The sequence below is a fragment of the Anolis sagrei genome, chromosome 3 (assembly GCF_037176765.1).
Source record: "Anolis sagrei isolate rAnoSag1 chromosome 3, rAnoSag1.mat, whole genome shotgun sequence".
Taxonomy (NCBI): Eukaryota; Metazoa; Chordata; class Lepidosauria; order Squamata; family Dactyloidae; genus Anolis; species Anolis sagrei.
The window spans coordinates 172,028,675-172,044,652 of NC_090023.1; the positions used below are offsets into that span (position 1 = coordinate 172,028,675).

The 15,978-nt window shown below is 44.8% G+C and overlaps 1 protein-coding gene across 1 annotated transcript in view; it reads left to right on the forward strand.

Annotated features, from left to right (window-relative positions):
* COL13A1 (collagen type XIII alpha 1 chain) overlaps nt 1–15,978 on the forward strand; it is a 219,722-nt gene that overhangs the window by 51,330 nt on the left and 152,414 nt on the right. The window contains exon 6 of the mRNA XM_067465689.1: nt 13,902–13,937. Within this exon, the coding sequence (XP_067321790.1) occupies nt 13,902–13,937 (36 nt within the window). The remainder of the gene's footprint in view (nt 1–13,901; nt 13,938–15,978) is intronic.

Sequence of the window (15,978 nt, forward strand, 5' to 3'; positions counted from 1 at the left end):
AATACTCTGGCACAAACCAGTAAAGGTGGTCCCAGTGGTGATTGGCACACTGGGTGCAGTGCCTAAAGACTTTGGCCTGCACTTAAACACAATCAGCGCTGACAAGATTACCATATGCCAGCTGCAGAAGGCCACCTTATTTTGATCTGCACCCATTATTCACTGATACATCACACAGTCCTAAAAATGGAGCACTGCTTCTCAAAATAAGTCTTCAAAGGAAAGTCCCAATGGCATTCAACAGGGGTGCCCGGGTATTTTTGTACCCTGTTTCGGGGAAAGCACCCCTGTTGAATGCCATTGGGACTTTCCTTTGAAGACTTATTTTGAGAAGCAGTGCTCCATTTTTCACTGGACTTGAGTTGGATCTTTTCCGTGAAGATTGTTTTGAGAGTGGCGCTTCATCATTATTGTCTTCTGTTTACATATAGCCTCACGACTCAATGCTTACTTTGTTTATATGACTTTTCTCATTGAATGTATCCCTGAAGCCTATATACAGTGGAATCCCTATCCAGACCAAGAACTGTTACGTTTGAGAGCGGCTGCTCCTTTTGATTTCTGTGTACCATCTTCCTGAAGATTGCTAGCATGGGGGCTTGCCTAATGTCTCTGGGGAGTGAATTCCAGAGCTGGGGAGCCACCACAGAGAAGGCCCTCTCTCTCGTCCCCACCAGTGGCACTTGCGATGCAGGTGGAAGCGAGAGAAGGGCCTCTCTGGAAGATAGAAGAGGTCATGTGGGTTCGTAGATAGAAATACAGTCAACCCAACCCAACCCTAGTCAATTTGTAAAAGCCTGATGGCAAAATATGCTTTGCCAATAGAAGGAGAGTGAGGATGAAGCCATCCTGATATCTCGGATGGCTTCATTGCTTTTGCCATTTGATATAAGGGACACCATTTTGCTATACCACTTTATGTAATGGGACTTGAGCATCCATAGATTTTGTTATCCATAGAAGATGGCAAGGGCCCACTCTATTCTGCTGTAATTTGCAAGTATAAACACAAGAAGAACAGGGAGCAATGTTCTGAGAAGTCAGATGTCTTTGTGTAGGGTAGACCTAATGATTTCCGCCCCTGATTGGGAAATAAAACCAAAAGAAGTCTGGCACACTTGCCTCCCACAAGCCTCATGTAATCCCATTCTTTGAGAGCCAGTTTTAAAAAGGAAAAGTTGCCCTGGTTTTACTTTCAGATCACTCACTAGAGAGCAGTTCCCCAAGCTTTATAGGGGTGGAACTACTTGAGAACAAATAATTCCAGGGCTATTGTTTTAATAAGGCACGTATCATGCTTGAGAGGAATTGTTGCCTGCCATAATCATCAGGGCTGTGGAGGGAAACATATTTCCCCCTCTCCAAACCCATTGCAAAGATGATTTAGTTTAATGGCGACCTGGTGATAAGCGTTAAGGAGCACCTTGATAGCAAGAAAAGCAGGGGAACACTGGAATAAGAGCAAGCTTTGGACAGATGTGAGATGACAAATAGTTTCCAGACTGTCTTTTGGATGCAGGATGATGTGAGCCATTGCACATCCACAGTTCTTCAGCTGCTTGACATTACTTGAGTTTGTTGGCTTGAGCAAAGCATCGTGCTGAGCATGGCAGAAACAGACGCTCTCCTCCACGATTTGGCAGTTCCCAGAGAGTTCTATTCTTGAGAACTTGATACAAACAACATTTGAGGAAAGGAAAGCTCAGTGCTTCTTGGAATCCCTTGCAGTTGAACTTTTGCTCTGGCCTTTTATTGTCTCCACGCTGAGGAGCCAAGAAGGAGCAGCTTAGCAATTTATAATGAAGGTACCAGAGGCCAAGTTGCACCCTTTCCGGGTTACCTCTTCCGTTGTTTCCTTATCCCTCACCAGTCTATTGTAATAGTTCATTTTTTGAAAAGATAAACAACTAAGGATTAATTGGGAGATCTTTTCCTAACTTGCCCTTTTTGAAAGCTATAAGGGGGACAGGCCAGAGATTTTATGGCACATCATCTCCCCTTGGTCCCTGACCAAAAGTTCCAGGTGGTTTTGTATATTTTACCAATGCAAATAGGACTGGATACAACGTTACAACATGTGTGTGTGTTTAATAGCAAGACTACTTCTGTCACACCAGCATTCGGCATTTTCAAAGTAACCTGTGTTGGACGAGGTTACACTCCCTCTGAAGCCACAGGTCCGCAGTTTTGGAGTCCTCTTGGATTCATCGCTTACGCTTGAGGCTCAGGCATCGGCGGTGTCCGGGAGGGCTTTTGCACAATTGAGACTCGTGCGCCAACTGCGACCGTACCTCGCAAAGGCTGATCTGGCCGGGGTGGTCCATGCCCCGGTCACCTCTAGACTGGACTACTGTAATGCGCTTTACGTGGGGCAGCCCTTGAAAACGGCTCGGAAATTTCAACTGGTCCAACGGGCAGCAGCCAAGATGTCAACCCTCCTGTTTAAGGAGCTCCACTGGCTACTGTTTATCTTCCGAACACAATTTAAGGTGCAGGTGCTTACCTACAGAGCCCTAAACCAGTGGTTCTCAACCTGAGGTCCCCAGATGTTTTTGGCCTACAACTCCCAGAAATCCCAGCCAGTTTACCAGCTGCTAGGATTTCTGGGAGTTGAAGGCCAAAAACATCTGGGGACCCCAGGTTGAGAACCACTGCCCTAAACGGTTTGGGACCATCCTACCTGCGTGACCGCATCTCCGTTTATGAACCCACATGCTCACTTCGTTCATCTGGAGAGGCCCTGTTCGCAATCCCGCCTGCGTCGCAGGTGCGAGACAGGGCCTTTTCTGTGGTGGCCCCCCAACTTTGGAACACCCTCCCCAAAGATCTTAGACAGGCCCCTACATTGGCAGTCTTTAGAAAGAACTTGAAGACCTGGCTGTTCCGATGTTCCTTTCCAGAATAGGAAAACTCCAACAAGTCCCAGAAGCACTTTATTAGAAATTAAAATTGCTGGCACACTGCACTACCCTATAATCCTTACATATCACCTGTCACATCAGCACTTTTAATCTGTACCCATTACTCTGGCCTGGCCCAGTTTTATTGTGTCCTGGTGTATTGTTATTGCTTGTTGTTTAATATTGCTTTAACTGTTTTTAATTTGCTTTAGGTTGTGTATTGTTATGTTGTGTTTTGAGGCCTTGGCCTTTGTAAGCCGCATCGAGTCCTTCGGGAGATGCTAGCGGGGTACAAATAAAGTTAATAAATAATAATAATAATAATATTTGGGGACTGTTCTGTTACGCGTTGGGCCTGTAAATAGTTGTCTTTAAAACAGGACAGCAACCTTTGCCCAACGGGAAGCCAGGGGGCCTAAAGAGAATTTCTCAGAGGTTTCCACCACAAACAGTCTTTAGATGGCTTGAGAAGTACAACAAAGCCTTTTATTAATGAACAATCAAACAGAAACTTCTCTTGTCTTCAGTAAAGTTAAGTAAATGATTCCAAGCTTTTAGGTAACTGGTGAATTTTTAATCTTGCCCACGAAGGACAGGCAACTGTCTTCAATAACTTCTTCTTTACTTTAAAGGAAAATCCCCTTTTTAACTTCTCCCAAGCTGACTGAAACTTAAACCTAACTGATGTGGGCACCACTACCAGGTTGAACTGCATCTCAAAGCACCGAGTGGAACTACCAGCAAGGCCTTTAGCCAAGTCCCATGCAAAAGACACATAGGCAAGAGGGAAAAAGGAACAGAAAATCATTACTCTTATCAGCAGAGGCATAAACTTGCAGTGTTGTATACAAAATCAAACAGTGCAATAAACTTACATAGTTCTTGTAAGTAACACAGAATAAGGCTTCTTCATCTTCATTCAAATGAGAGAGCAAAACATAAATCTTGAGCAAATAGCTATTCCACCATTGCTGTTAGAGCATAGCAGCATTATAGCATATTGCTTCTCTTCCTCAGAGTAGCGTATCACTTCTCCAAACTGTATTCTTAAATCCATACAGTTATACCCCACTGGGTGTAGCCCAAACATGCTGGCTGACCTACATTACCAGCTGTACATAATAATTAACATCATAAGGATTTTCTTTAACACACTTGATCCTGCTACAACTTACTGTAATAGTGTAGTGGCCTGACTGTTGGACTATGACTCCAGGAAACTGCTCAGACAAGTACTTGCGTGACCTTGGACAAGTCACATTCTCTGAGGCTTAGGGAATGACAAAGGCAAACCTCTGCCCAGCAAGCAAGCAAGCAAAGTTTATTGATTAGTCCATTGACCGCATCAACATTAAAAACAAAAACAGAAACGTGCACAAACAGACAACAATCACCATCCCAAGACCCCCACAACAGCGAACCAACACACATTCAAACCTGATTAGGTTAAAAGATAACTAAAAATATCATCATTAAAATTCCAAGTTAAAATTTCATACCACAAAAATTAAAAACGAAGGTTAAAATAAAGGTTAAAATAGACCAGCTGTTACACAATCCCAAGCCACTTCAGATATCTGCGTCACCCCTACAGTTTACCCCAATCGCCTCCAGATACGCAGTTCTCAGCTATATTGCTTTATGAAGGAAAAGGGCTGTTTGGTGTGTTATCTTTGCATTCTGGCCAGCCATTAAGAATGTAGTTTTGATATGGGGATCCCAGTGAGTCTTCTGTATGATGAATGGTCCGAGGTATTGATTTCTCTCTTTGTTGTACAAAATACAATTAAACAGTACATGTGTAATATCCTCTACCTCTGTCGCCCCACAGATACAGAAACGTTCATTATATGGAACTTGGTTAAACCTTCCATGTTTAACCATTGTATCTGTCTGTTCGAATCGGGTTCTAGTGAATACCCTCCTTAGGTGTTTAGGCATTTCTGTCTTCAGGTATTCGACTGTTTGAAAAGTATGTTTAAAGCGACGTAACCATTTCCGTGAGCCGGCTTTACTAAGGGTGGCAATGTCTTTCTGAGCCTCTATATCCTGTATTCGTTGTGCCACCATTTTTGGATCTAATTCCTCTAGAAGATTTGGGTATAGAATTGGAAGCCCACAAGTCCTGATGTATTTTGTCAGTTACACTAGCCAAGAGGACTGATGTTGGTTTTTGGTCTGCTCTAACAGGCACAGTTTTGGTAGCCTATCATTTGCCATGGCATTTAGTTTTATCCAATATTTATATGCCCTAATTTTGGATAAACCATTGACTGTATATACTCCTATTTCTGCTCTCACTGCAGCAGCTGGGGTCCTTTTATCCACTCCTAGATAGTTACGCAGGTGCTGTGCTTGAAATTGCTCTAATAATGATACCTGATTTAGGCCCCAGACTTCTGCTCCATACAGGAGTATGGGGGTAACCTTGGCCTTATATACTTTAAGAAGCGGGTCTAAGGAACCTGGTTGGCTATGGGCAAACCTCTGCTATTAATACTCTTGATAGGAAAACCCTGTGATAGGCTCACCTTAGAGTCACCAGAAGGCAAACATTTGAATGCGTTTTGATCTTTATTGCAATTAAATAAATTATAATCTTATGTTTTGTTTTGCTTAACAAAGGAGTCCTACACTTCCAAGTTCTCCTTCCACATAAGCACTACTTTCCTGCCAACTTAATACATATGACTCACTCAACCTACGCAGCCAGGCATGTATCCGGGGGGGGGGGGGGGGGGGGGCTTGAGGGGCTTCAGCCCCCCCCCCCCCAAATTCTCATGGTGGTTTGCGAAAAGGCCTTACTGGTGCATTATTTAAACTGTTATGTTTATTCATATCATGATCTGATTACCATACTCAATATATCCCATATGCATGGGGGTATTGGGGTAATGATACAAAAGGTTTGCTAGGCTAGACCCTCTTTCACTCAGATTCAGCCCCCCCCCCCGAAACTCAGCCCCCCCAAAAAAACACCCTGAAAAAAATTTCAGCCCCCCCCCCCCCCCCGAAACGAAATCCTGGCTACGGGCCTGTACCCAGCCATCCTCCCACATCGCTATTAGTTATTGCAAGTGGGGGAAAACATCTCGGTGTTTTTAGTGGTACGGCCTTCAAAATAAAGGACAATTTCAGGTGGAGGATTGTGGTCTGAGAGCCTTTAGATCACTTTATTCTCTAATGTTGAACACATGGCCAACCTAATTTGATTTGCAAACAAGTAATAGGAAATACACTTTAACTGGATTTGCTTGGGAACAAAATACCAGTTTCCATACTAGGACCTTGTACTGCCCTTCAAAAGATTGCTACTGCAATCTAAAAGGAAACTCAGATAGTGAGTGCTGACAGGATCTGGGACTACTGTGAATCAAAGATAAGGTTATCTGCCTTTGTGAGGAAACACAGAAATGTGTATAAATGTGAAAAGTTTTCCAAACAAAAGTCTAGATTGAGCATATATAATAGCCGCAGGGTGTTGACACTCAATTGGAGGAGAAAATGTCACACTTTCTGTTTCCTCCTGCCACTGTCTCCTTTGTCCTCAGCTTGTTTCAGTTGCTGAAGACTGAATTCAAAGTCTTAGGAAGAGAATTTCTCAAGAAGAATGCCGTGGATGTAGCGTACCTGGATTTCAGTAAGGCCTTCGACAAGGTCCCCCATGACTTTCTGGCAAGGAAACTAGTCCAATGTGGGCTAGGCAAAACTACGGTGAAGTGGATCTGTAATTGGTGAAGTGGACGAACACAGAGAGTGCTCACTAATGCTTCCTCTTCATCTTGGAAAGAAGTGACAAGTGGAGTGCCGCAGGGTTCCGTCCTGGGCCCGGTCCTGTTCAACATCTTTATTAATGACTTAGATGAAGGACTAGAAGGCATGATCATCAAGTTTGCAGACGACACCAAATTGGGAGGGATAGCCAATAGTCCAGAGGACAGGAGCAGAATTCAAAATGATCTTGACAGATTAGAGAGATGGGCCAAAACTAACAAAATGAAGTTCAACAGGGACAAATGCAAGATACTCCATTTTGGCAGAAAAAATGAAATGCAAAGATACAGAATGGGGGACACCTGGCTCGAGAGCAGTACGTGTGAAAAAGATCTTGGAGTCCTCGTGGACAACAAGTTAAACATGAGCCAACAATGTGATGTGGCGGCAAAAAAAGCCAATAGGATTTTGGCCTGCATCAATAGGAGCATAGTGTCTAGATCTAAGGAAGTAATGCTACCCCTCTATTCTGCTTTGGTTAGACCACATCTGGAATATTGTGTCCAATTCTGGGCACCACAATTCAAGAGAGATATTGACAAGCTGGAATGTGTCCAGAGGAGGGTGACCAAAATGATCAAGGGTCTGGAGAACAAGCCCTATGAGGAGCGGCTTAGGGAACTGGGCATGTTTAGCCTGAAGAAGAGAAGGCTGAGAGGAGATATGATAGCCATGTATAAATATGTGAGAGGAAGCCACAGGGAGGAGGGAGCAAGCTTGTTTTCTGTTTCCTTGGAGACTAGGACGCGGAACAATGGCTTCAAACTACAAGAGAGGAGATTCCATCTGAACATTAGGAAGAACTTCCTGACTGTGAGAGCCGTTCAGCAGTGGAACTCTCTGCCCCGGAGTGTGGTGGAGGCTCCTTCTTTGGAAGCTTTTAAGCAGAGGCTGGATGGCCATCTGTCAGGGGTGATTTGAATGCAATATTCCTGCTTCTTGGCAGGGGGTTGGACTGGATGGCCCATGAGGTCTCTTCCAACTCTTTGATTCTATGATTCTAAGTGTCGGTACTGTTGCTTCTAGAAAAACCATTATATGCTATATAGGTGAAAAACCACCAAATGCAAATGTATTTTGTGCATTTTGGTTGGCCCAATGAAGGCATCACAGGTTTGTGGATTTTGGATATTGAAACTATGTTATGTAGGTGGTCGATATTTTAATATGAAAATCCTTTGCATTTCGCTATCCTAAAATATGTTGGTTTTGGCTCTATCTATCTCCTGGCAGCTGTGTCCATATTCTTCCAAATTCTCCTAGGTTTTGCCCGTTATCAGATTCAGTCTTTAAATATACTGGCTCTGTCTGGTGAATTAACAAAAAAAACCCACAACCCTGGCACTTCTAATATTGGCAGCTCAGTGCTTTAAAATGTTGTGTAGATGTAACCCTAAACCTTTAGACTTATAAAAACAATGCTGTATTTGGTGATTTGCCATGATGTGCTGGAATTTGAAAATTCATTACTATTATTATCGTTATTTATACCCTGCCTCATGGGGACTCAAGGCGAGTAATGCCAGACATCACATGATGTTGTGTAGGCCTCGCCCCCAACTGGGGTGAAAGCCTCGTTAGATGTTTCTACCCCAACATAGGAGTCTTCCCGTGTTGTGCTGGCTCCAATGGATATTCTGGAGCCAGCACAGGGCTTGCTCATATTGGTGACACTTTCCCCATGTGATGAGAAAAGCGTCATGGAGAGGGAGCTGTGCGCTGGGCAGCAGATTCACCCCACTTCTCCCTCTTTCCTCTTGGAAGCCTGGAGAAGTGAGATACTCAGAGGCAGCCCTAAGTAGTATTCAAAGGTAAGCAAACAGTATTTTGTTGCCCCCCCCCCCCAACCAATCATTGATATATATTTTCTGTTCGTCGTGGGAGTTCCGAGTGCCATATTTGGTTCAATTCCATCATTGGTGGAGTTCAGAATGCTCTTTGATTGTAGGTGAACTATACATCCCAGTAACTACACTTGCCACACTTGCTCCCTTGCCTGGCCCGCTTTGGGTCCGGAGGCGTGCCTGAAGACCCTGGCGTGTGCACCAAAAGTCACCTCTTCTCCTGACTTTCTCCTCAGCCATTGGGACCAAGAGAGAGAGAGAGAGAGATAGAGAGAGGCGGAGATGCCCACCTTTCTTGAAGGTAGGCGCAAAAACAAAGGAGGGAGCGGAGGTGGGAGATACTTCCAGCCGGAGGGTCTCTCTCTCTCTCTCTCTCTTGATCCCAATGGCTGAAGAGAAAGTCAGGAGAAGAGGCGACTTTTGGTGCGCACGCTGGGGTCTTCAGACACACCTCCGGACCCGAAGCGGTCCAGATGCGGCGGCTCTGCCCCTTGGCCCACCCGCAGATTGGGGAGAGGAGAGGAGGCGGGTGGAGCGCCGGGGGATCAGGAAAGGGAGCCGGTCATGGGGAAGGGATTGAACGCGGAGAACGATTGAGCGCCGGCTCTGCTCGCGCACCCGGTGGCCAGGTGGAGCAGGAACAAGAGGGGCTAGGCGAGGCTCAAGGGCCCAGCCCCTTTGGGAAGAGGATCGCCCGGCAGCGAGGCAAGAAAGCCGAGTCTACCCCTGTACTGCTAGGGGCGCTCCTCAAATGGCGGTTGAGGGGCATTTACAGAGGCGCCTCTGTGCCCCTGGTAAAAAAAAGTGTTCTGCGACCGCTTACTACGCATAATGGATGAGCCGCCCCTGGAGATACTTCACAAGGGCTTTCTAATTAGGCCCTTAATAATGGTCATAGGTATTAACTTGAAAACCTAAGGTCCCTCACCACTGTTCTATGCTGTTGCCTTTTCGTAGTTGGCTTTTCTGCTTGATTCAGTTAGTGAACTAGGAAAGAGAAAAATCAGCAGCTACATCAAGTGAAAAGATTCAAGCCACGAAAACCTTCGACAATACATAGTTCATACTCAGTTACTTGGAAACCACTCTGAGTTCCCTTGGGGAGATAGAGCGGTATATACATAAAATTTTGTTGTTAACTCAGCAGGGACAAACTTTGTCTTTCCCAACCTCTCCTAGTTTGAAGGGATATGCAAATCCATTCTGTTTTCATTTTGAATTTCGGATCCCCCCTCCCCCATTCTGTTTCCAGAAAGATTCCAGGAGATTAGGATGGGGCCGTTTGGAGTCGTAATTTGGAACCTTGAGTTCCGTTTCAGAAACAATCTTCCCGAAAACCGAACAGGGGAGGAGGGCACACAAAAACAGAACAGGATTAGGTGCCATTTTGAACGTGCCTACTAGTTTGTATATGCATTAATAACTTTTGCCATCTTGCCTGCATTTCTGTTGAAGATTCCTCATCGTCAGAAGAGGAAGGGGAGCAGGGAGGTGCTCAGGTCTTGGAGGGAGAGGAAGAAGAATCCGACAATGAGGTTTTGTAGGTGCCTACTTTTATAGAAAGACGGAGGGAGTCAGAGAACAGGCGGCAGTCATCTCAATTAGCTGCTAAGAGATTGATGAGCTAATTGGGTGACGCCCTAAGCCCTCCTGCATGGGGTATAAATCAGAAGCAGGAGAACTTAGCTTTTCGCTGCTAACAACTCTGTTACTGCCATGACCTACTTTGTGTTTAAGACTTCATGATTTGTGCCTTCTTGTCTGCTGATTTTGCTGGGACTTTGCTAAAGACTTTCATTGGTGTCTGTAGTAAGATTTCCTTGTTTCCTTTTTCAATTGCATTTGCTTATTTTGTTTGCTGGAGTAAAGCATTTTTCTTTTACTTTCAATTTTGCATTAAGGCTGTTTTTTAAGAGCAAAACAGGACAATTTCTATGTTGCTTGGCCATAGTGTCCTCTTTTTCATTTATGAAATGTTACAGAATATGCAGAATCAGTTGCACAAAGGATTGTGTAACCACCAGCTAGCCAACTCACTTATATAAACTACTAGCTTGGGGACCTGGCGGTGCCCGGGTTATTTGAGAAGGCATTGTTTGTTTTGTGAAGTTTGGTAATATCAGTTTGGTAATGTGTAATGCTATTTATTAGGAAAAAAACAGTCTTTTTGTTTTTAATGAATGTTCCCATAAGGATGTGGGTGAACTACAATTTCCAGAATTGTGGGTCAGTCCTTCCCAAATCCTGCCATTACTTAAAGTTGGCCATGTTGGATTTGTGTGCCAAGTTCGGTTCAGATCTGACAACAGCTGGGTTCAGTGATATCTAGGTAGGGGTGAAGTACCTAGCTGTCTAGCTGCTGTGTCGGACTGGATGAGAGCTAACAAATTGAAATTGAATCCAGACAAGACAGAGGTCCTACTGGTCAGTCGTAAGGCCGAACAGGGTATAGGGTTACAGCCTGTGCTGGATGGCGTTACACTCCCCCTGAAGATGCAGGTTCGCAGCTTGGGAGTGATCCTGGACTCATCGCTGAGCATGGAACCCCAGGTCTCAGCGGTGGCTGGGAGAGCTTTTGCACAACTAAAACTTGTGCACCAGTTGCGCCCGTACCTCGGGAAGTCTGATCTGGCCACGGTGGTCCACGCTCTTGTTACATCCCGAATAGACTACTGCAACGCTCTCTACGTGGGGTTGCCCTTGAAGACTGTTCGGAAACTTCAACTAGTCCAGCGAGCGGCAGCCAGATTGCTCACCGGAGCGACATACAGGGAGCATACCACCCCCCTGCTGTGCCAGCTCCACTGGCTGCCGATTCAGTTCCGAGCACAATTCAAGGTGCTGGTTTTGACCTACAAAACCCTATACGGTTCCGGTCCAGTGTATCTGTCCGAACGTATCTCCCTCTATGTCCCACCCCGGAGTCTGAGATCATCTGGGGAGGCCCTGCTCTCGACCCCACCACTGTCACAAGTGAGGCTGGTGGGGACGAGGAGCAGGGCTTTCTCAGTGGTAGCCCCCCACCTGTGGAACTCACTCCCGGGGGAAATCAGGGCATCATCATCCCTCCTCGCCTTCAGGAGGAGGGTGAAAACTTGGTTATGGGACCAGGCCTTTGGCCACTCTGGCAATTAAATCAGACAATCAGGCGAGTAAGACCAGCAGGATGGATGAATGGAAAGTATGCACAATTGGCCATGTCGGTTCTGTGTGCCAAGTTTGGTCCTGATCCATTGTTGGCTGAGATCACTGTTCTCTGGAGAAGGGTTAACTACAACTCTTGGGGTAATCACCCCTAAACTCTGCAAGCATGGACAATTGTCCATGGTCGGTCTTTGTGCCAAGTGTGTTCCAGGTCCATCATTAGTGCAGTTCAGAGTGCTCTTAGATTGCAGGTGAACTATGCATCCCAGTCCCTACAACTCCTAAAATCATTGTGAATTCTTTCCAAACCTCTCCAGTATGTTCAATTGCTGATCAGTTCCTCTGCTGTGTGCCATAGGAAAGGGTTGGAACGGGATAAGGGAGAAGCAGTGGGTGGGGTCATGCAAATAAAGAGAGAAAGGAACACTGAGATGTGCTCGCTATAACCTGCAATGTCCTTCGATGGAGTGACTTGCTGTATTCTCAGCACTGGAAACAATAGCCTATTTGTGGAGGCTGCCTGAGTGAACGTGTGCCACATACAGATTTTCACTTTTATTATGTGTATAGATTGTATGATAAAAAAACTCTTTTGGATTATACTGTTGGTTATGAAAATGCATAACCAACACAAAATTGCTTTTGCCCTAATGCAATGGTATACTTCAGTACATGTTTAAGACTCCATTTATACATGCATTTTTGGTTGTTGTTTTTTTTTTTTACAGTAGCTTACATGATTTCTCCCACAAGAACCAAACAAGGTTTCTGCCAGCATAGTTTGGCTTCACAAGATGCTTCTAAACTCCAAAGCAATGATCAGGCCCTAGGAAACCTGTCATTAGTGTCTTATAAGTATGTCCGAAAGCTGAACTACATTTGGTAGAAATGTCTCTTGAGGACCCAACACAATATGGGAGCAATTGTAGAGGGAGAGCAACCATTAGGGAATAGCCTCTGCAAAGAGAATCTGCAATTTAAGACATGGTTCTGGGGACTAGACTGTAATGGCTATTCTACATACATATCATAGAATCATAGAATCAAAGAGTTGGAAGAGACCTCATGGGCCATCCAGTCCAACCCCCTGCCAAGAAGCAGGAATATTGCATTCAAATCACCCCTGACAGATGCCCATCCAGCCTCTGTTTAAAAGCTTCCAAAGAAGGAGCCTCCACCACACTCCGCGGCAGAGAGTTCCACTGCTGAATGGCTCTCACAGTCAGGAAGTTCTTCCTCATGTTCAGATGGAATCTCCTCTCTTGTAGTTTGAAGCAACTGTTCCGTGTCCTAGTCTCCAGGGCAGCAGTAAACAAGGCTTGCTCCCTCCTCCCTGTGGTTTCCTCTCACATATTTATACATGGATATCATATCTCCTCTCGGCCTTCTCTTCTTCAGGCTAAACATGCCCAGCTCCTTAAGCCGCTCCTCATAGGGCTTGTTCTCCAGACCCTTGATCATTTTAGTCGCCCTCCTCTGGACACATTCCAGCTTGTCAATATCTCTCTTGAATTGTGGTGGCCAGAATTGGACACAGTATTCCAGGTGTGGTCTAACCAAAGCGGAATAGAGGGCTAGCATGACTTCCCTAGATCTAGACACTATGCTCCTATTGATGCAGGCCAAAATCCCATTGGCTTTTTTTGCCACCACATCACATTGTTGGCTCATGTTTAACTTGTTGTCCACGAGGACTCCAAGATCTTTTTCACACGTACTGCTCTCGAGCCAGGCATTGTCCCCCATTCTGTATCTTTGCATTTCGTTTTTTCTGCCTAAGTGGAGTATCTTGCATTTGTCCCTGTTGAACTTCATTTTGTTAGTTTTGGCCCATCTCTCTAATCTGTCAAGATCGTTTTGAATTCTGCTCCTGTCCTCTGGAGTATTGGCTATCCCTCCCAATTTGGTGTTGTCTGCAAACTTGATGATCCTGCCTTCTAACCCTTCGTTTCCAGGCATAAAAATATGTAATTTATGGGTAATGGAGAAATTTACACATTGAATGAATGATTTCAGGGCTCTTTTCCGAACTAGCAGAACACAGGGGTAAGAGTATCTTGTGTTGTTTGTTTTCTCTAGCCAGGAGGAAATTGCTCTGGCCATGTAATATAAGTGTACTACTTTCATCTTGCAAATTATGGCTAGTGGACAGTTGCAAGGCCTGACACAGTGATTTAATCAAACATCTTGCTGCCTCATCTCTTTCTTCTAATCTCTTTTTCCGTTTTGTTCTATTCAGGGACAGCCGGGAACAAGAGGTTTTCCTGGGTTTCCGGTAAGTGGCACTTTTAATATGTAGTGTTATGTATGAAAGATATATTTCTGTCTCTACAGCATGACCGAATCTAAATGCCTCTCAGTCCATCTGTTCTAAAAATGGCTGTCTTGGGAATATGTCATGGAAAAGATCTTGCCATTTCATTCAGTTCTTGTTTTGTTTTTTTTAAAGACCCCGTTTTACAAAAAAAAAAAGAGTAAGGAATTCAATTTTATAAAATATTCAGCAAAATAAATTCTATAATATCATACTTTAAAAGCGAAGAAGCTATTTGTGTCAACATCAAGATCTGAGTATTGAAAAACTCAATGACAAATGCTTTAATGTTTCGGATATTTGGTTTAAGTAAAGATTCATTACCCACATGAGCAAAAGTTTCTTTATTTTGATTGTTTGCAGTGATGTCCCATTCCTTTCTTCTTTTTAGTCCAGTATTGGACTATGATTCTGTCAGAACCCAGAAGCCTTAAACAACGCCAGACACAGATTAAAGGATCAAACACAGCTTTATTGCAAATAAAAGGACCTACAAAGCACTTAACTTCAGTGCTAAGGCCCGCTGAAGCAATTTGGCACCAAAGATAAGTCGATAGGAGTAACAAAAATATAATCCGGATTATAGCGCTGCCTAATAATCCGCATTAAACAAAAGATGAAGCAAATTGCTTGAAAGTCAAAATAGTACAAAAACACAGTCTTTGAAGCTGGAAAAACGTAGTTTCAGAACTAAGAATTGTTACAGTCACAAAAATATAAGCATACAAAGTCCAGAAGTCCAAAAGCGAAGTCAAATCCGTTGAGAAGCAAGGCTGGAACGCTGGAGTCACCGAGGAAACAGGAGCACAGGAACACACGAAGCTAAAGCCCAGGACCCAAGGTGGAAAGTTGGCAGTACAAAGAATTATGTCCCATGAAGACACTCCAATTGAAGAGAGATATTGACAAGCTGGAATGTGTCCAGAGGAGGGCGACTAAAATGATCAAGGGTCTGGAGAACAAGCCCTATGAGGAGCGGCTTAGGGAACTGGGCATGTTTAGCCTGAAGAAGAGAAGGCTGAGAGGAGATATGATAGCCATGTACAAATATGTGAGAGGAAGCCACAGGGAGGAGGGAGCAAGCTTGTTTTCTGCTTCCTTGGAGACTAGGACGCGGAACAATGGCTTCAAACTACAAGAGAGGAGATTCCATCTGAACATTAGGAAGAACTTCCTGACTGTGAGAGCCGTTCAGCAGTGGAACTCTCTGCCCCGGAGTGTGGTGGAGGCTCGTTCATTGCAAGCTTTTAAGGAGAGGCTGGATGGCCATTTGTCAGGGGTGATTTGAATGCAATATTCCTGCTTCTTGGCAGGGGGTTGGACTGGATGGCCCATGAGGTCTCTTCCAACTCTTTGATTCTATGATTTGCCTTCTGCGAAATATAGTCCAAACTGAACCCACTTTTATCTCAAAGTTCTTCCTCGGAGCTTGATGAGCTCCCCACAATCTCGTCATCACTCTCAGCTGCTCCCAAATCTGCAGCTGAATGCCAATCCCTCCAACTCTGCCAACAAGTATCAGGGTTCAGATCCTGCCAAGAGTACCCTGGCTGCCAATCCCCACTGAACCCCTCAAATTCCTCACTAGAGGTAGGTTGGTTACAGATATCCCTTATGTGTTGCACATGGGTCCAATCTAACTCTTCCTCTTCTTCCATTTCACTCCCAGACCCAGAACTCCTTTCAAACCCAAGGAAATCTTCATCCTCTGTTGGTGCACAAAGTATTTCCCGAATACGCTTCCTTTGTAATTCCCCCTCAGACTCTGGCTCCCGAGCAGCCCTCTTTACACCTCCGCTCACTTCCCCATCCCCATCTCACAATCGGAGAAGCCTGGAAACGTATCAGTATCGCTTGGAGCCATAATGATTCCTCTAATGTGCTGACGCTGCTGTTCTCCCTCCAACTCCAAAGTAGACCCGTTCTCCCTGCTACTAGGAGTAGCAACTCGAGCAACACGCTGAACTACAACAGATTCTTAGGTCTCACTTACAAGCAAACA